Source organism: Panicum hallii, chromosome 1 (assembly GCF_002211085.1).
Source record: "Panicum hallii strain FIL2 chromosome 1, PHallii_v3.1, whole genome shotgun sequence".
In the NCBI taxonomy this organism is placed as follows: Eukaryota; Viridiplantae; Streptophyta; class Magnoliopsida; order Poales; family Poaceae; genus Panicum; species Panicum hallii.
In genome coordinates, this window is record NC_038042.1 from 45,206,984 (window position 1) to 45,229,060 (window position 22,077).

Here is a 22,077-nt window from a genome sequence, read left to right on the forward strand (position 1 = left end):
CGCGCGTGTCATGCACCATCACGAACAAGTTGCAGGCACCGTAGCTTGCGGCAGGCCAGCTAGCTCGCACAGCTTGCTTCTCCCATTCACAAAAACGTTTTCTTGCCCCGAAATCATGCGCCTCTCACCTCTGACTTCCATCTCAATACTCCCCAGCTGCCTGTTAATTTCTGGTTGCTACCACCCCAGCTTAGCTATAAAAAGGACACCGGCTTGACCCAAGTACAATCCCCAGGACATAGATTCCTCAAGTTATCACACACATACACATGTAGAGCCTGCTCGCAGAAACCCTAGCAAAGCACGCCTCGGCAAGGTCGCATGGAGGATCCACGCCGGCGCTCCGCGGCGGGCAGGCAGCTGCGCGGCCTCCTCGCCCTGGCCGGCGACTACCTCAAGTACCTCTTCATGAAGCGGCGCCGGCTCATGCACAGGGTGGCGCGGAGGACGCTGGCGCTCGTCCACCGCCACCACGGCGGGCGCGGCAAGGGCCACGGGCCGTGGCCCGCTCGCGCGCTCATGGAGCACGAGTTCTCGTGCGCCGACAGCCCCAGCCCTGCGTTCCTCGCCGCCAAGAGGCTGCTGCTGCGCTCCCGGGCGAAAGGCGGCGGCGCGGCGGCCGCAGCGGCCGGCGCCGTGTCGTCCTGCTTCGGCTCGCTCCGAGCGCCGTGCGGTTCGCCAGACACGGCGGCGGCATCGGAGGCCGAGGCTGCCGCGGTGGAAGAGGAGGATCATCGGTTGGAGACGGAGGACGAGGAGGAAGATGACGATGAGGTGCTGGCCGAGGACGAGTGGGTGCAGTGCGGTGAGCTTCCTGACGTGGACGACAGGGCGGAAGAGTTCATCAACATGTTCTACGAGCAGCTCAGGGCGCAGAGCTTCGCCGCGGTTTTCCAGTGCTCGCCATGACTCGATCATGGCGTGCAGAGAGTGGTCTTGATCTTGCGAGATCTTCGTTGTGTGGTTTAAATTTGAAGGAGCCTTACTTCACTTCTCGAGAATGTGTTTGTATCTTTTTTATGTACGAAGAGTGAGTGTGGGCGTGTGGCACAATATACGTTTCGTGTATAGTCGTTGAGTTGCACTCGGCTGAACTGTGCTTCCGTCCGGTCCGTACGTCGTATGATCAATCAGGCTGGCTCCAGCGGCGTCCGGTAAAGGGATCGCTTCCCTATTAACGGAGGACACTGTAGTCCCGTATCGCTCCAGCGGCATTCTCCAACGAGTGCGGTAAAATGGAGGCGGTCGCCTGCGTCCCGCACAGACGAAGGCCCTACGGGCGTCCTCCATCGCTCTTGCCCTCCAGCGCATCTCCACGCGCGCGGGCTGCGGGGCGCGCGGGGGGGCGGCGCGCGAGGCGCGGCAGGGGCGGAGCAGGCGCGGGCGAGGCGGAGCAGGCGCGGGCGGAGGAGGGGCGGAGGCGGAGCAAACGCGGGCGGGGCGGAGCAGGAGCGGGCGGGGCGGAGCAGGCGCGGGCGGAGGGCGGCCGGGCGGAGGGCGGCCGGGCGGACGGGCGGCGGGGCGGAGGGCGGCGGAGGCGGAGGGGGGCGGAGGGGGGCCGAGGCGGAGGGCGGAGGCGACGGGGCGGAGGGCGGAGGCGACGGGCGGAGGGCGGGGCGCGGCCGGAGCGCCGGGGCGCGGCCGGAGCGCCGGGGCGCGGCCGGCGGGGCGCGGAGGGGCTGCGGCGGGGCGCGGAGGCGGAGGCGCGGGCGGCGGGCGGAGGCGGAGGCGGAGGAGGAGAGGCGGAGGCGGCGGGCGGAGGAGGAGAGGCGGAGGCGCGGGCGGAGGCGGAGGAGGGAGGCGGGGCGCGGGCGGGCGGAGGAGGAGGAGGAGGGGCGCGGCCGGCGCGGAGGAGGAGGCGCGGGCGGGCGGAGGAGGAGGAGGAGGGGCGCGGGCGGAGGCGGAGGCGGACGCGGCGGCGCGGGCGGCGGGCGGAGGAGAAGGGGGGCGGCAGGGGAGGCGCGGAGGAGGAGGGGGCGGAGGGGAGGGGGCGCCGGGCGCGGAGGGGGAGGGGCGGCAGGGGAGGCGCGGAGGAGGAGGGGCGGCAGGGGAGGCGCGGAGGAGGAGGGGGCGGAGGGGGAGGGGGCGGAGGGCGGGGCGGAGGGGCGCGGGAGGCACGGCAGTTGGGGGTTGGGGAAAGAGCAGTTGGAAGTTGGAAGATAGGATAGAAAATTGAGATTGTGGGGTATAGAGGATGTTGATAGAGGATGTTGTTGGAGTAAAAATTGGTACAGAGAATGAAGTTGATATGGAGGATGGAAATAGGGGATGGAATTTAGAGGACATCGCTGGAGATAGCCTCATAAGGTCGGGACTCGGGAATAAATAGTGGCCCACGTATCTATTCTTGTGCTGGAGTAATTTTTTTCCCAGTGCTACTATTTTTCAAATGCTAGATATGCCAAACAAAATCACTTGTACTCCCTTCAAATCGTAGTTCACTTTAGATTTGTCTAAAAACAAATTTTATCTAGCTTTGATAATAAAGTTCATACAAAAAAAATCAACATTTACAATAATAAATTAGTTCCTTTGAACCCACCATTAAATATATCTATGCATAGTGCATTTATTTGGTACTGTAGATGTTATTATATTTTTTTATACAAGTGCATTTATTTGATATTGTAGATGTTTTTATATTTTTTTCTATATACTCAGCAAAAGTTAGGCAAGTTTAATTTAGTATAAATAAAAGTGAACTATAATTTAGAACTGTGGAGGTAGTTACATTATTATGGTGAATTAAGCATTTTCAGAGCTGGGTTAAGGAAAATCCTGGTTGCTCCCTCGTATATGCTTGTTACAACGAGGACACATTGGACCATGTTATTATCCCATTTACAAAAGGAAACGGCGGCGCAAACGATGATGAACTAAGCATTGTCAGTGTTTTTACCATCGGCCTACCTAGGGATACCCTAAGGTAGGTGATTATTTGGTGAGGGATCGCCGGATCTGAAACTTGAAGGTGAACGCAAGGACACAAGACACAAATTTAGACAGGTTCGGGCCGCTAGAGTAGCGTAATACCCTACGTCCTGTTTTGGGGTGTTGTATATTGCGCCTTGCGCTTGGGTGTTGAGTTGCCTGTTGGCTGCTCTCTGTTGGTTCTCTCTGCCTATCTAGGAATCCCTGCCCTCCTTTATATATCCCAGGGGACGGGGTTCCTAGTAGAATTACAAGGTAGGAGTTCTAGTAGGATTACAAGGTATAAGTCCTAATAGGATTATAGTGGAATCCTAGTAGGAATCAGACTTCTTTTTCCTCACGGGTAGCTTCCTTGCGGTACCCAGGGGATCTATCCCTGACAAGCGCCCGAGCTCTTCATAGCCGAGTACTGCAGGCATTTTGAGTACTTCTAAAGTAGTCTTTGGCTTCTTCTGAAACTTCATCTTGAAGGTCTTCTTCGAGTACTTTTTTGGATGCATCGAAGCTATGAGGTGCTCATGCCCCGAATAGCTTTAAGTCTTCTTTTGTATGGGGTGCGATGGAAAATCGCACTCCATATGGAGTAGCCCCCGAGCCTTAGGTTGAATCGAAGAATCAGGCTGAGGGTCAAATTAGTCTTGAATCTTCTTTTCTTATCCTTCGAGTATATTCGAAAAATAAATAGTCGATGACACGTATCCTGCAGCCCCCGAGCCTTGAATCCAAAACCCTTAGGTTCGGAAAAAAGGATCCAAGAATCGTGGCATTGGTGTTACTCTGAAATCCTGAGAAAAACTCTTCGCCTTCTGCACAGTGAAATTGAGCCTCCCGCTGGTTTATTTAACCGCGCTGCGACTTAGGGTTTTTTCTGCACTCTCAGTCTTCATATGAGACGTCTTCGAGTAGTTTTGCGGCGTCCAGCCCCCGAGCTTACGAGCTAGGAGAGCTGAAGGAGCCATGTCGAGTAGTGTGCATCGCCCAGCCCCCGAGCCTGGGAACTAGCGGAACTGTGATGGCACGTTGTGCTGCCTAGAGGGTTGTTGCCGAAGCTTGATTTGAAAAAAGATAATACATACATTATGTAGCATAATACGAAGATACCGAGTAGTACTCGGTAATAATGTGAAGATACCAAAATTTATTCGGTGTAAAAGTTGCTGTGTCGAGCTCTTTTTTAGCCCATTTAAATCTCCCAAGTAGTCCACCCTTTACGTTCACCCGGTCCCAGTTTAGCCTTCGCCCATAGCATGTACAAGTCGCTTAGGTCTCTTACCTTCGCTCATACAGGACGGGTCGCTTAGGTCATGACTGGAGACTCGAGGTTTCACGGATTAAGACATTTGCTACTCGAGTAGATTAGCGACCGTTAAGAGGAGACAACGAGCAGAAAGTAGTCATCATGCGACAAAGAGGATGTGCAGTGCACAAAAGTAGTCGACATTGCGACAGAATGAATGCGCATTGCGCAAAAAGTAGTCGACAAAGTGTAGCTCTGGAGGGTTTCAATGCCCATCGAGAGTCGTACACGGATAAGTAGTCAGCGAAGTGTAGCTCTAGAAGGTTTCATGTCCATCGAGAGATGTACAGGGATAAGTAGTCGGCGAAGTGTAGCTCTGGAGAGTTTCAATGCCCGTCGAGAGACGTACACAGATAGATAGTTGATCATGGTGTAGCCCCCGAGGGTTTCATGCCCGTCAAGAGGCGTACACACATAGGTAGCCGATCTTGTGAAGAACAAGTCGGAAAAGGTATAAGTCACTTAGCTTGAATCGTGGACAAATGTCGACAAAGCCGTGGAGCTCGTTGATGGAGCTGCGACGGTTTATTGGTGAAGCTCGACTAGTCGGAGTCGATTCCGACTAGTTTTCAAGTTGAGATGAGTAGTTGATGTAGTCATTGCTGTGAGGCTCGCCCTCGACTAGTTTCTAGTCGAGACGGGTAGTCGAAGTAGTCGTCGGCGGGCCGCCGATCGTCCTCGCGAAGTCGAAGTAGTCGAACCCGTCGCTGCTGCGCGCGGACATTGTGGCACAAGCCGAAGTTGAACCTGGTCGTCGAGGTCGGCGGCCGCGGTGCATCGACATTGCAGCACGAGGTGAAGTCGAGCCAAGTAGTCGAGGTCGATGTAGCCATTCGCTGAAGGATCCGATCTCGAACTTGATGAATCAATCCGCCGATGCATATGTACGAAGTAGCAATCCGCCACCTTGAGTGGATTGATGTTGATGAAGAGGTCCTTCAAATTCGCCCAATGATCGTGACGATCGGCTCCACGGTGGGCGCCCCTACCTGGCGCGCCAGCTGTCGGTGTTTTACCGGCTGCCCACCGAGGGGTATATCTGAGGTGGTAAGTTTAGGTGAGGAGATGCCAAGATACCGAGGGGTATATCAAAGGTGCAAGGAACACAAGATTTGGACAGGTTCGGGCCACGAGGTACGTAATGCCCTACGTCTTGTGTGGTGGTTTGTATTGCCTTAGGTGTAGATGTTGATGAAGTGGTCCTTCAAATTCACCCAATGATCGTGACGATCTGGCCACAGTGGACGCCATCTGTCAGTGTTTTTACCGTCGGCCTACCTAGGGATACCCTAAGGTAGGTGATTATTTGGTGACGGATCGCCGGATCTGGAACTTGAAGGTGAACGCAGGGACACAAGACACAAATTTAGATAGGTTCGGGCCGCTAGAGTAGCGTAATACCCTACGTCCTGTTTTGGGGTATTGTATATTGCGCCTTGCGCTTGGGTGTTGAGTTGTCTGTTGGCTGCTCTCTGTTGGTTCTCTCTGCCTATCTAGGTGTCCCTGCCCTCCTTTATATATCCCAGGGAACGGGATTCCTAGTAGGATTATAAGGTAGGAATCCTAGTAGGATTACAAGGTATAAGTCCTAATAGGATTATAGTGGAATCCTTGTAGGAATCAGACTTCTTTTTCCTCACGGGTAGCTTCCTTGCGGTACCCAGGGGATCTATCCATGACAAGCATTCCACACTTTGGAGAAAACGGTCATAAGGGATCTGTCGGTTTTACCAACAAGCCTACCAAGGTATGAGCTAAGGTAGTAGATTTGTAGATCGAATGTCGCCGAGATTAGGAACTCGAAGGTACAAGCAACACATGGTTTAGACAGGTTGGGACCGCGTCGTGCGTAATACCCTACATTCTGTATGATGATTTGTATTGCTTTGGATGATGATTGTTTGAAAAGAATCCTTGCCCGCTCTTATATAGTCGGGGCATAGGGTTACATGGAATCATAGCCCGATACTAGCTTAGGCGTCCTACCCGAGTAGTTACCCGAGTACTGCTTGGGTAGTTTTCTTCTGTTCTCACGAGTCCTGCTCCTGTACGGGTAGTTACGATAGATATACGATACGGGACATGTCAAATCCCTTATTCTAGAATATTCTATACTATGTGCATAGTACCGTAGCCCCTGGTCGCCCCGGGTCTGACAAGCCCCCGAGCTCTTCGTAGCCGAGTATTGCAGGCTTCCAAGTACTTCTGAAGTCATCCTCGACTTCTTCTGAAACTTCATCTTGGAGGTGTCTTCCAAGTACTTCCTTGGCCGCTTCGAGGCTGTGAGGTGCTCATGCCCCGAGTAGCTTTAAGTCTTCTTTTATATGGGGTGTGATGAAAATCGCACTCCATATGGAGTAGCCCCAAGCCTTAGGTTGAATCGAAGAATCAAGCTGAGGGTCAAATTAGTCTTGAATCTTCTTTTCTTATCTTCCAATGAATTTAAAAAATAAACCATCGATGACACGTATCCCACAGCCCCCAAGTCTTGAATCCAAATTCCAAAAAATTTGAAAAAAAGGATCCAAATGAACGTGGCATGCGTTGCAGGTTATGTTATATATTTGCAATGATGGTAAAAATAGGAAAAATTGGAATAAAATTCGAAAAACCTCTTTTTCGGAATAAAATCCCTGAAAAAATGGTTAATCAAATAACTTCCCCAAATTTATCCTAAACTACCTCTCAAAATGAATATTTTCTATAAAAACTCTTCAAATTCTGCACAATAAAACTGGGTTCCCCACTAGTTATTAACCGCGCAGTAACTTAGGGTCAACTTACCCTTCATCTTACAGCCGCTGCCACCACTGATCTAGATCTAGGTCTAACCCAGTTTCACCTTCTCCTTCCTCCCGCCATGTAACCGCACTCGCAAATGCACCTTGCTTGCTCACATCTCGCACCTTCTTCTTAAGCCTCCTAGCGTATGTGACGGGTCCAGGGACCCAAGGTCCACAGCGGGCCCACCTCTCGTTGACTAGTCCGAGGCCACACCTAGAACAAACACCCGTCCGTATGGGGCAACAACTTCATTTGGGTCGTCTTGGCCCACAACTCTGATTGACAACTTGGTCAGGATGACCAGGGCCCATATCCTCGATTGTGGGAACGGTCAGAGGCTAGGTCCGTACCAAGGCACCGACTGGGGACTCCGACTTACACATGCTCGCCTCCCTGACCAACAAGCTGGTTGGAAGGCTAGGTCCGGCTTACCAGCGCGCCTTTGGAGTAGGTGCGAAGGATAAGGATGAGCTTCGGGGTCAACCTGTCGTACGTGGCCAATCACTCCCTCCAAGAGGGTTACAGTCCCCTCTGCTGTGGCAGCAGGACACCACTATTCTATCTGCCCGTCCTCACGAAAGGATGGGGTGAAACATCATCATGATACGACCGGAATGCCCCCGTCACGATGAAGTGACCGGGCGAGGCGCTAGGGATGGGGCGTGATAGCCGTACCATACCTATCGACACCCCCACGACCACCAACTGACAGAGCATGACACGCAGGGACAACACAAGACGCTTACCCCACAATGCAGAACTTGGACGGTGGTCACCAGAAGATTCCAACTAATGGGATGGGGAGACCCGACTGACGAAGCTGACGACCCTGACCGGCGGGGTCGGGAGTCCTCTCTTTCTATCCTTACACCCTTAGTTCCCCTGCATTGGAGTCCCCCTTAGACTATAAAATGAGGGTCATCCGCCTAGGAAAGATATCTTATCTTTCAATAGATCTGAACCAAGGACAACTCATCACATCCTCCACTCGAAAGCTTGTAACTCCCCAAACTCTCTTGAGCACAAGCAATACAACCGGCTGACCCCCGACTGGACGTAGGGCATTTTGCCTGAACCAGTATAAATCTTAAGTCATAGTGTGCTAGGCCATATCCGATCACGATATACGATACACACTTCGAGTAGGTTTAGTTGCCGGCCAATTTCAGTTTGGCGCCTTCCGTGGGGAAGACATTGTGCGTCCAATGTCCTAGCGATTGGATGTGTTTATTCCTGCCATTGCAAACTGCAAAAACCCGTTACCACCGCAAGGATGGTAACGCTGGAACCTCGGGGAGGGCTGCTACAAGTGCGGGAAGCTTGGCAGGACACCCGGCAGGGGATAACGGCAAGCAGTTCATCCGCCGCCGCCACTGGCCGAGCTCCTTCGTCATCTTAGACGACAGCGAGGAGCTCTTTCCCAACCTCAATCGCCAGGGAAGAACGAGCCTTCCGACGGTGCGAGCTGAGGCTGAGGCACACGAGGAAGCCGAACCCACTCAGGGCCCAGGCAGTATCCGCGTGCATGCACCGTGCCGGGAAAGGTCGAGGAGTTCCTCCCCGTACCCGTATCCGGCTGGTGGAAGCACTAACACATCCTCCGCCGAGAGCTGACGCCTCCCCCTTTGTCGCCCAAGGCATCTGGGGAAGCCACGCCACCTACCCGACGAAGATGGTGCCTTGCCTGCGCATCCGCTTAGCCCGATCACCTGAACAGAATGCTTGTAGGATCAGGCTTGAGAAAACCTCAGGTGGACAGCGTCGCTCGAGTGCTATCCCTTGCCGTTCGCAAGCATTCTTCTAGCACCAGATGCTGAATGTGAGACCCGGGGCCACGGGACTGTATACATAACGTAGTTTAAAGAGGTTTAAGAGATTAAGTTCGTCTTATCTCTTATTTATCTCGTTTATCTCCTATTTATTCCATTTAAGTAGGAGATAGAGCTAACCAATACAGGAGTAATCTACTCGAGATATGTTCTGGTACGATTCCTTGGCTGGTGTTGGTTAGTATCTTTGTAACTCTGGCCTCTCGGATATATAAGGAAGGGCAGGGACCCCTCTCAAAATAAAATCATCAGATCATACTACACCAAAGGCAATACAAACTACCACACAGGCAATACAATCTACTCGTAAGCTCGGGGGCTGGACGCCGCAAAACTACTCAAAGATGACTCATATGAAGACTGAGAGTGCAGAAGAAACCCTAAGTCATCGCGAGGTTAAATAAATCAGCGGGAGGCTTAATTTCGCTATGCAGAAGGTGAAGAGTTTTTCTCAGGATTTCAGAGTAACACCAATGCCACGATTCTTGGATCCTTTTTCCCAAACCTGGGAGATTTGGGTTCAAGGCTCAGGGGCTACGTGGTACGTGGGATCGACTACTTATTTTTTTGAATTTGTTTGAAAAAGTGAGTAAGGAAGATTCAAGACTAAAGCGACCCTCAGCCTGATTCTTCGATTCAACCTAAGGCTCGGGGGCTACTCCATATGGAGTGCGATTTTTCAAATCGCACACCATATTAGAAATATAATTTGGGGTATAAGCACCTCATAGCTTCGACGCAGCCAAGTAAGTACTCGAAGAAGGATTTCAAGATGGAGCTTCAAAAGAAGTCGAAGACTACTTCAAAACTACTCGATAAGTCTTCAGTACTCAGCTACGAAGAGCTCGGGGGCTTGTCAGACCCGGGGCCACGGGACTGTGTACATAACATAGTTTAAAGAGGTTTAAGAGATTAAGTTCATCTTATCTCTTATTTATCTCGTTTATCTCTTATTTATTCCGTTTAAGTAGGAGATAGAGCTAACCGATACAGGAGGAATCTACTCGAGATATGTTCTAGTACGATTCCTTGGCTGGTGTTGGTTAGTATCTTTGTAACTCTGGCCTCTCAGATATATAAGGGAGGGCAGGAACCCCTCTCAAAACAAGATCATCAGATCATACTACACCAAAGGCAATACAAACCACCACACAGGACGTAGGGTATTACGCACCTCGCGGCCCGAACCTGTCTAAGTTTTGTTTTCCTTGCACCTTCGAGTTCCTGATCTCGGCGTCTCCTCACCTAAAACTTACCACCTTGGGTATATCCCTCGGTGGGCAGCCGGCTAAACACTGACAGGAACCACCGGCTCCATCAAACGAACACACACGGGCTAAAAGCAAATCCATTACTCAAGGCAGGGCTTGCTCACGACTCAGGTTGGGTCGAGTTCAAAACAAGGCTCTGGGGGCCTCCATTTATAGCCGCTCGGGTACCCTCCTAACCGATGAGCCGGATTTGCCGCGTAATGCATGGCTCCGCCTTAAAAAGAAGGGAAACCTTCACAAGAGGAGCAGGGGGCAGCACCACGCAGTGAGCCGACGTGACAGGTCACACAGCCCTTGATGTGCAGCCGGTGCCGTTGCGGTATGCTTATTACGCAGACTGACCGGGGCGACCCCAATTGACTCGTGGTCACAAGGGGGATCCCCTGAACACTGCGTCTCTCTAAGTACGGATAAGATAGAGCGATGCGATTCCTCACCCCGGGCGAAGGTACAATGCAGCAAGAAATAGTGCCCTTCACAATTAAACAAATTGTGAAGCCGCTCGGGGGCCTCTAATGGGTCCAAGGACCTAGGGTCCCTAGTAGGCCCACCTCTTGTTGACCAGTCCAAGGCCGCGCCTAGAACAAGCACCCGTCCGTATAGGGCAAAAACTTCATCTGGACCCTCTCGACTCACAACCCCGACTAACAACTCGGTCGGGGTGACCAAGGCCCATATCCTCGACTGTGGAAATGATCGAAGGCCGGGCCCGTACCAACACGCCGACCGGAGGCTCCGACTAGGCTACGCCTTACACGTGCCCGCCTCCCCGACCGACAGGCTGGTTGGGAGGCCAGGCCCGGCTTATCAGCAGGCTTTGGGAGTAGGTGCAAAGGATAAGGATGAGCCTTGGGGTCAACCTATTGTATGTGGCCAACCACTCCCTCCACGGGGGTTACAGTCCCCTCTGTTGTGGCAGCAGGGCACCACTATTCTACTTGCCCGTCCTCGCGAAAGGATTGGGCGAAACATCATCATGATACAGCCGGATCGCCCCCATCATGATGGAGTAACCGAGTGAGGCGCCAAGGATGGGGTGTGATAGTTGTACCGTACCTATCGACGCCCACCAAGCACCGACTGATGCAGCATGACGCGTAGGGACAAGACAAGACACTTACCCCATGACGCAAGACTTGGACGATGATCACCGGAAGACTCCGATTGACGGGATGGGGAGACCCGACTGACGAAGCTGACGACCCCGACAGGTGGGGTCGGGAGTCCTCTCTTTCTATCCTTACACCCATAGCTCCCCTGAATTGGACCCCCCCAGACTATAAAAGGGAGGGTCATCCGCCTAGAAAAGACATCCTATCTCACGATAGATCTGAACCAAAGATAACTCATCACATCCTCCACTCGAAAGCTTGTAACTCCCCAAACTCTCTCGAGCACCTGGGCTCAAGCAATACAACGGATTGAGCCCTGACTACACGTAGGGCATTTTGCCTGAACCAGTATAAATCTTGAATCATTGCGTGCTAGGCTATACCCGATTACGACGAGCGATACACACTTCGAGTAGGTTTAGCTACCAGCCATTTCCGAAACTGACAGTATGCGAGTGAAGACACTCATGACATCAAGGATGGGGAACAAGAAAGCCACCAGCAAAGGAAACAAGAACAAGAAAGAGGAAGAAACCAAGTCTGCGACCAGCGATTGGAAATATAGTAAGTGTTCCATAAATGACCTCTTAAAACTTATTGCCGTGGGTCTTCTTCAGGGTCAAGATGTTGTTCTATGGCGTCCTCCTTTCCATCAACGCTTCCCTCAAGGAAATGTTGATGAAATCATACTTTTTCTGCATTTTATCGAAAGGGGATTGGCCCTCCCTACTTCCAATTTTTTTCGTGGCCTTCTTTATTTCTATGGAATCCAAATCCATCATCTGAATCCGAACTCCATAGCTCATGTAGCTATTTTTGTATATCTGTGTGAAGCTTTTCTAGGGATCGAACCCCATATTGCTATGTTCTGATTTCTTTTCCGCTCGAAACCCCAACCTAGTCTGGAACACCAAAGTGTAGTCGAAGGAGCAGGGTTCCAACTGAAATAGAAAGCGGTTGAAAAGTACATCAAGTACAAGTTCCCAGCTAGTCATTCGGGTTGGAAGGACTTATGGTTTTATATTGGAAATCATGAACCGTTACTGGCTGAGAGAACTGGAGGAGTACAAAAGCCACAACTGGAATGGAACCAGAACCCTGCTACTTCCGAGATGGAACAAGTCGACGAACTACTTGATGTAATCCAAGCGTTGAAATTGATGGGGTCACTGGTGCTTCAGTAATGTAAATATTTTTTGAGCACCGGGTTCAGCCTTTACAAAAAAGGTGTCAATTTGGTTTTGCCTACCTCAGACCTGAAGATCCCTCCCGAATGTCTGTAGAGGAACTGCCGTCAGGAGAGTCACTAAAATGAGTGAAATGCGTACTGATGGATGTACACTATGTACCGTATGTTCCGGCGCTGTTCAGTGCCTCGAACCAACCAAAATCGGTATGCTACTTGTTTGTCTGAATACTTTTGACATTTGCATATGCCGTATCTAATGTTTATTGTTGACCTTGAAGGGACACACGGACTTGTACCAAAGTTCACCTATGCTTCCAGAGATTGATCGCCTAGATCATTTGAAGGTGAGTGCGTATCAGCGGCTCCGAATCAACCGTCCTTCCTATGACCCCTTGACCGATGAAGAAGGTGATGATACTGACGATGATATTCCTCTAGCAGACCTCTTGAAGAAACCCAGCATGACTACTTCCCAAAAAAGCACAGACTTGACAGGTGGTGATCTCCTGCCCAGCCACACCAAGAAATCAAGGGTCTTCGCTTAGTAGTGCAAGGCAACTGTCATCTCTATCGATGATGATGAACCATCGAGGTAAATGTTTCCCAACCATTATGAATACCTTTCTTGATTTCTTCTTGAGCTGGCTTTTGAAACTCGCCTCTTCTTTCTTCTTCTCTAGTGGTGATGCTTCTCACCCTAAGCGATCAAATCAAGGGGCAGAAGATGAATTTGCCGGCGATGATGCTACAGTAAAGGATTCCGTGCCCTCTGTTGTAGTGGAGCCATCATTGAAGGTTACAATGACGTCAGCCTTGGCTAGCAAACCCGCCACCCCGAGTACTTCAGGTACCGTTCCAGCACTTAAGGTACTCAAAGTGAAGAAACTGAATGTGAAAAAATCATCATTGTGAATCCTCGAGTACTTTTCTCTTGCATATTTTGTAACCTCATAATCAATAATGTATCTAACAATTTCTCCATCATGCTAAGGAAATCCTCTGCTCTAGGTTTGGATGAGCTCGGTCATGCCTCGGTTGGTCCAGCCACTGAGCCAGAGAAAGAGTCAGATATTGGAGCGTTGATCGACATGCCGGGTATTGCAACCATCATCCAGTCGTCAGTACCCAAGGAAACTCCTGCATTGGCAAATGCTGAGGCTGAAAGAGATGTTTCAAGTGCTGAGCCAGCCAACGAAAACAAGTCTAGGACAAATGAGCAGGCTCTGAGATGTTGACAGGTGAGCCTATCATGCCATCCCCGCCCGCAAGTACTAATATGCAAAAAGCTCGACTGATTACAGCAGGTGAGGTAGTAGGTACCCGGTAAAAGCAACCAAATGTTGAAGACTCAGGAACTCCCAGTAACACCACATGGGTGGCAACATGTTGTGCCAACAGAGCTTATCGATGATCCGATGCTGACCAACAAAAATCTGAAGCATTTCCAAGATTCCTTCAAGGATTTGTACAAGTTCTCTATGGTATGGCTTCTTTTTTATATCATAACTTGCCTTTTTTGCATAATGTTGTCATCTGTTGACTTGCTTATTTTTGTGCTTGAGTAGAGGATGGCCAACCAGTCTCGACTGAAGTCAGACAAGTGAATGGCCGTGGAAGATGGACTGCGCCAATTACAAGCCAAAGACAGGCAAATTGAAGAGCAGATCCGCAAGAGATTGAAGTGTAACACCAACTGGATGAACTGAAAATGGAGCTCACTCATGAAGTCTGGCTTCTTAAGCAAGAGATTAAAAATCTCAAAGAAAAGAACAAGGCTCAGAGAAAAACCCATCAAGGTAATTCCCTGCTGAGTACTCTTGCCAAGTTGAATGTAGATGGAAAGTAGTCTCTGAACTTGCATAAGTACTTCTTCTTGTCTTTTGCCCGCAGAACTTAAAAAATTTGATAAAGTATAAAGAAGAACAGATGACTAACACGAAGAATCTTTTGTGCCATTCATCAGATGATGTGGAGCGCTTGGCTAAACTGCTCGAAGATGCAAACCAGCAGTTGTTGCAGTGCATGAAGCAAATCAAGTCAATGGCCGAAGAAAAAGAGCTGAAGCAAAAGCAACTTGAAGATCTCCAAGAGGCTCCCCAAGTAGTCGTCAACATGGTGGACCCCTCGGAAGAAGGAGTAGTCGACAACAGGAATTTGCTGGAGCGTCTTGATGAGGCCCCACAAAAGATTGCCGGCTACTTCTCCGAGACCACCAAGACCTACGTGGCACATGTGCTTGGTCTCGTCAAGTCCTTCTAGCCAAAGCTAATGTGGAGCCACTAGTAGACGGCATGGCTGCAGACTGTTCAGAAGAACGATTCAAAGATTATCTGAAAGAAGTCGAGCTAGTGGCCCATCGGATTGTTGAAAGCCTCAAGCAAGACTAAAGAAATTGAGATGTTACGAACAATCCACTTTATTATATGTTTGTAAATATATTTATTTACTTGTTGCCTTGTAATTTGTTCAAAATACTATTTTATAGTATCGACGATCCTAGGTCTTATATGGAATCGATACATTTAGTTCATGCTACTCTAAGTATTGTACCCTTAGTTGTAGTGGATAACTTGCCATTTGATCACATATTCCTTGTGGGAATTCATCAAACTGATCAGATAACGTCCGATCGTGCGGTACTCTTTAGATGACGTCCGATCACGCGGTACTCTGATTTGTTCGGAGTTATAGGTCTGATATCCTCTTCAGTTGGCATATTTGTTGCTCATGTCAAGTGTGCACAGCCCAACTGGCAATACAGGCTTGGTGGCCCCTTCAGAGGCTGCTTTTATAGCCACTGTCTTCAAGAGACAAGTAGTCGTAGCAGTTACTGGAAACGTGGGCTTAAGGGCCCCTTCAGAGGTCGCTTTCACAGCCACTATCTTCAAGAGACAAGTAGCCGTAGCAGTTACTGGAAATGTGGGCATAAGGGCCCCTTCAGAATTTGCTTCCGTAGCTACCGTCTTCAAGAGACAAGTAGTCGGAGTCGTTACTGGAATCAATAGTTGGCCGCATGAGCTTTTGAAGTCGATTTCTAGATTGTGAGTGTGTCCTGCGTAGTGCTTTTAGTTGATAGGTTCCACTAATCATGTTCAAATGGGATGAGCACTCAATCGGGGATGTCCTGATCGATGGTCATGCAGTTCAGTTGTCATAGGGTTCCCTACAAAATCGCATGGGAGATGTGTCCTTAGTAGATGGAATGAACGAAAACAGTTTAAATTTGCTTCCCACTTTACTTTAGGAGAAAAATTGTGACTTTAATTCCTTGATCAATCAATAAACAAAAATGATTTTTGGGTTTAAATGCAAGAACCCCTTGTTTTGCAAACTCTATTCCGAAACAATGGTTATACGCAAAAATTCCATAAAAAAGGCCTCAAAGAAAACTCCTCAAATCAGGTCCTAGTTCTTTCGTGTTTCATCGTCGGAGTAGTTTGGCTGTCTCCCTTCATGGTTCTTCTTCTTGACACTCTTGAGTGGTGGGGCTCCCAGGGCCTTGCGAAGGTTATGGCACTCAAAGGCAGAGTGACTGCCGTTCGGATGCCACGGGCAACACCCATGGAGAGCCCTCTCAAAGCGTTCTTGCGAGGTGAAGGTCTTCTTATTTCGAGTCGGTTGTTCCGTCGTTGCTTCAACGACGTCCATCTTGCGCTTCCGAGTTGAGCTCAAGGAGTCTTGAGGGATGTGGTAATTGGTGGGACTATAAGCTTCTACCTCAACACGCTCCTGCTGCCGGGCGATGATGATATTGCAAGCGTCCCGGCTGATGTTGATGATGTTGTGGAGGTTGGTCATGGAGAAGTCGTAGAGGTCGCCGGGTTGGTGCTGCTGTCGCTCCATCGTGTGTTTTCTATGCTTGGTATGTTTGGCGTTTCTAAACCTGCGTCGTTCACTTTGAACGTCGTCTTCATCTTCTATCTTCACAACATCCTCAATGTTGTGAACATGATCAGGTAGTTCAGGATCATCGTACTTCATCATTGTATCTGTATATTGCCCTAGCAAATTGTCAATGTTGTAGTCGTCCAATTGGAGATGCTCTGAGTCTTCTTCATCTGTGTGTTGAATTTCCGTGATGCAAACCATGAATATTTCTCGCTCTGGTGGAAAATTTCTTGCTTTTGGCTTAACCAGACCTCCTTCATCAAAGGATTGAGGGGCATGCCTTCCTGGAATGGAAGTTCATCGGGGTCGGTGGCATAGCGTGATGGGTTGATGTCAAGTGGTTTAGAGGGTTTCGTGCTCTTTCATCGCGTAAGCTCACCCACCAGATTTGATTCCATTGCCAAGGCCTGGTTTCTACCTCATAAAGGCATGATGTGGTTGTCGGAGTCCGAGTAGTTGTCGAAGATGGGAGCCCCCTAGCAAGCAATGGTTTCCCAATCTTCAAGTTGTAGTAGGAGATCCAAGTCCTCCTCCAAGGCGGAGAGGGACTTGGAGTCGAACACAGAATTGTGCTTGGGTTTCTCTGGCAGGTCAGGTAACGGTGAGTTGCCGAATTTGTTGATGAAGTCATCGAGTTCTGTTGGCACTCCTTAGCCTATACGAACTAATCCGCAAGTGCATGGATACCGATGTAGCTTTCACCAGGGAGTTTACCTGGCATATCGAATCCAAGGAATGATAAGCGTAACTAGTCCTAAAACTATTCAACCAGACCCACCAGGGGAGAACAGGTAAAAGGGTAGAGGGCTTAACTTCAGTTAGCCAACTTGTTACCCAGATAACTTGCTATCTACTAGCTTGATCTGCTTCGGCGGCTGGAAGAGGAAGGACTTCAGAAAGGGGTGAGAGGGGAGTCCAACGGCAATCTGCTACTACTGCTATGAAAACACCCAAACATGGTGGACTACGAGGGATGGATAGGGCTGTCACCACCTACCGCCTACCACACTGTTCCGTGGGGCGGAACACAACCTAAGGTAACTAACCAAGTCTAAGCACCATGCCTAAACTATCGAGTCACAGACTTCGGCTTCACGTTAAGGCTAGAAGAAACCCTAAATGGATAGAACTTGCTAACCACGCAGACAAGGGATTCCGCTGATCAACGAAAATAAACAAACAAATTACTGAAAGTAAGAGAAGCACTAGCGAGACACTGAAGATAAACGAGGAACTTACTTGAATAAGCTTTATTCCCCCGAGGTGGCTATAGAGTTGAAGTAGGACCGAGGGAACCCGGCTCCTCTCCTAGCTTGGCTCTCACCCAAGCTCTCACCTTACTCTCTCCCTATTATACAGTAAGGTAGACAGGCAAAACCAAGAACTCAACTTCTCTCCAAGAATGGTGTGTTGAGAGTGGAATTATGGGCAATTATTTATAGCTCTTCAAGGTCGGTACTTGGACATGTGCTTAGCTTCCATGCAGGTATGGTGGTTGTGTAACTTCCACATGAAGGGGGGCACGTGGCGCTACAGGGCTAGGCCGGCCGGCGTCTCCTAGGCCAGCCTGCCTAGGAATATTGCCGCGTGTCACCGCCCTTCTCGTGGACTATCTTGATCTTCTTCTGAGATCGGTAGTTGTTGCGTCGGTTTGAGGCTCGATAGTTAGAGGCCGGCCGACCTGGCTCTGGCTCCTCTCAGCCCTCCGTTGCACCACCTTGTTGATCAATGCATGCATGTTACTCAGGGAGGCGGTTCGGAGCTTGAAGACCAGGGTAGGCGCTGCATGTGGGCTCATCAATCCATGGCTCAAGCCTTCGACCGTCGGATGTTTTGCTTGATGATGTGCCGGTCAGGATTGCTTGGACTTGTATTTTAAACGTGCAGGTGAAGTTTGAGCTTGAAAGGCCACAGTGTTAGGCCAGCCGGCCCAAAATCGGCCAAATTTTGCACATTGAGCTCCTGAGATCAAATATGCAACAAAACTTGTGGAACTCATTAGGATAAATAATTTTGGCATAATCTTGGCCTTATAAGCATGAAATCCAGAGAAATGTTGGAGGTAAAAATTATGGAAATCGATCACCAACAAGGTCGTGATCAAACGCCATGTGGATGCGCCTCGTCCCTAAGTGCCAGAGTGTTGAAGAGTGGCTTCCGCGTTCCTGATGCACTCGGCAATGGATCGGTCAACCTGATCCATTCCGGAGAAGATGTCACCGGTATTAGCGAGAAGCCGACGCCGTGTCTCAGAGCAGTTCCGGGTTGTGCCAGCCGAGTCGCAAGAGCATCAGAGGGCAGCCTCCGCGAGCTCGATGCACCCGGCAATGCTACGGTCTACCCAATCAATTCTAGCGATAAGATCGCCATTAGTGATCCAGGGACAAAGAATTACCCGAGACGGCTAGCATAGTTTCCAATTAGATCGGAAAGTCGAGTTTAGCGGGATCCACCGGTTAGAGTGTCGACGTCTTGGCTGAAGATGAGCGACGGTGCCTCCGGCTTCCTAGGATTGGCAACGTGGCTATTGAAGCCACCTTGACCATTGGCGACGCAGATCCTGGAGCCAAAGACGAAGGTGGAGCCCTCTTTAGGTATAGCAGCAGAGTTGAAAGATGCCATCGAGTTCGCCAGTGGATCATCGAGTTCGCCAATAGAGACCATTATTTTCTTTGCCTAGAGAGGTCACTTAGTCGAAACATAAAACCTTCGGAATAATTTTTTTCAAATTAAATGAGGATCCATTCTAGGTTGTGCTTGCGCCAAGCCTAGGCCCTTTTCTCTTCTCCACGACTACTGATAGAACCCATCAAACCTACTTGTTCAGGCTTTCTTTAGTCTCTCTTCGCTACACTACAATCCCAGAACAGCGATGCACGGTTAGTTGGTATAAGAGGCTTTAATCATATGGAGTCAGTTAGTATAAAATTGTACATTATTTTGATTTATTAGTGAAACTTTTCTAGGGATGTTATAAGGATGTATTTAGATCCCAATCAATTTTGTATATTTTCCAAGAAAATTGGGTATTTTTTAATTTCAAAAACCATAAAGTGAAGAAGAAAATGAGAGTGCAGAATATACAAATATTTGATTTTTTTCCTTCCAAAATTGCATGTGGTATTGAAATGTATGAATGTGCTCACATATATGTTTATTTTTAATTTATAGAACAATTTTACAACACATGTAGTTCAAATTCGAGGTGATTCTAATAAATAGGTAGAAATGCATTTAATTATCAAAAAGTATATTATTGCATGAAAATCATGATGGCTAATTATCAAAGTATATTATTGCATGAAAAGGTATATTATTTTATCAAAATGTAGGGTAATTGTCTACGTAGGTGGTGGGCCGAATTCGCATAAGTCTTATGGTAGCCTAAGCCCAAATATTTTTTCCAACTTATTTATTAAAGAGTAAATTATACCCAACATACAAGTATACAACAACTTGACTAACTTGTAAAAAAACATCTTGTCATATTGGTGCATCTACGGTCCAAATGTTAACATGAGGATGTATTTGGCTAAATTTTTTCGGGGGGTGGGGGGAGGGGGTATGCAGCCTACATTCTGCCATACTTGCTTTTTATTTCTTTTATTTTCTCATCTCACCATTGGAGAATTAATTTCTTTTTAAAAAATAAGAAAGGACCGAAATAGATTGAAATAAATAATTAATTTTTCCGATGGAACTTTCTACTCATAATTGATCATTGATACACGATATAAGATATCCTTAATAAATTATCTGATTTATTTTACTTATTAAACTACAAATTATAAAATATAAAATCTAAAATCAGATATGCTAGAATTCTAGGGGCGGACCGTGGCATGGCTTTAAATAAAATAAAAAACTGCTTTATGTATACTTACATAATATAAATAGGGGTAAACAACAGTTTTAATGTTCCATAGAAATTATTTAAATTAATTCTGTTTGAGGAAAAAATATATCTCATTTCTAACATGGATAATTTTTTTGAACTTTGTAATAAAAGTTCTTGTCTTGACAATACATCGGCGATGCAACACGAATATCAACGGTCAAATAATGCTCAATATTATTTGTACCGGTCAAATAGAGATTTTGTGGTTTTACCACCTATGAGTCCATATGCTAAGTTACATTGCCTGATGAGTCACGAATATCATCATTGTAACGTTTGGATGCCAGATGCACCAATTTAATAAGTTATTGCGATAAATTAAGCATTTGAAAAGTTGGTGGATTAATGTGCAACCCACCTGCCAAGTTGTTGTACGGTAGATGCAATTTACTCTTTAATAAATAGCAAATGGCCACACCTGTACATATTTACCGACCTTTATTTAACAATATTGTGAATGAAAATAGAAAATGGAAACTGAGAAACTTTAATTGTATTGTGTGTTGTAGCTATTGGAGAAGCTGCTAGTTCGCCACCTCTTGAACCACTCAGCACCGGCAACTCCATAGAAAGCCACTAAGCCAATTGGTGTTGAACTGTTGATGGACCGTGAACCATGCATATATATCCCCTCCATGAGAACTGCTATGCGTTGTTGGTAACATGGACGAGGTACTCCAAATGGAATGAAATTTTGGGGGTAGCAAGGTTGAAACTCCAAAATAGAGAAGCAACCGAAGGAAGCAACAGTTTGGCTAATAGTGTCATTTATGTGATGTACTGATGTGCACAAAATAAATTTTTTATTCAGCTAGGTTCAAACCATTTCGGGAGTGCAATTTTGAGCTCTAACACAAGCAGTCGACTGCTTCAATGTGTATGGTACATTTTCAGCTGACCGTGGTTTGATGTTGGCTCGCTCACAGTGGAACTGTTCGAAGAATTCCAAAATCTAAGGTGAAAATGCTCGAACCAAAAGGTTGGTAGTGGCAGTTTAGCCCAGGAAACATATTTGAGGGATTAGTGGAAGCCATGCAATATGTCCTTTACTATCACTTGCTTAGAGCCAGCATTATTATTTGTAGTTTTAAATATTGTTGAACTTACTGCTCATCTGGACTCAACTATCTGTATATATCACTGATCTTTCCCTTTCAAATGTAAATCTTTTGAACTTCTACACCACTTTGACGGTACTGGGCCAGTGAGATATCCAAGCCCATCATTGATTCGCAACCGAAATGTGTGATCTAGGTTGTAGACATTTCAAAATGTGGTACCATTATTAACCAATTTTGGCTACCTTTTGATTGGGTGTGAAAATTTGGCCTTGGTTACCCTATTAGTTCCTCTTGGTCAAAGTTGGCAAAACGAGGACCAATTCGGCGGCCAGAAGTTGGCCTGGCTACTCAGATGGAAACTTCTGTTCCAAAACCAAACAAGCACATTACTCGTGCCAAAGTCCCTTGATGTGACTCATCAGGACCTTGACCATTTCTTTTAATAAAATGTTGTAAACAATTTGTTTGCAAATCGTGGCAAGACAAAACATTTTATAGCTAGCATCTGGATGATGTGGATCCAAATCATTGAGACGTATTAGATCCAATCACGGATAAGAAAGGCCGATCTCAATGGCAACTGTCATTTTGTTGTTTATAAGGGTGCCACGTCGAATAAAGTGGATGTTATGATTTGATGAATGAAACAAACCCTCTCAATACAAGTTTTCTTGTGTTGTTTCATAAACGGCCGTAATATTTAATTAATGCATATGCGTACACGTTTAATTGAACATGAGATTAGATGAAATAAAATTCTAGTCCTCAATGGAGATGTTGTGGAAGAGTTTCTTTGCATTGGAAACTATGGATCTGT

The 22,077-nt window shown here is 47.9% G+C and overlaps 1 protein-coding gene across 1 annotated transcript; it reads left to right on the forward strand.

The window, feature by feature from the left end:
• Window positions 1-250: 250 nt before the first annotated feature.
• Window positions 251-1,127, forward strand: LOC112878380. The gene has a single exon (XM_025942820.1). It carries the CDS (start codon window positions 322-324, stop codon window positions 907-909), a length of 588 nt encoding a protein of 195 aa, XP_025798605.1. The 5' UTR covers window positions 251-321; the 3' UTR covers window positions 910-1,127.
• The last annotated feature ends 20,950 nt before the right edge of the window (window positions 1,128-22,077 follow it).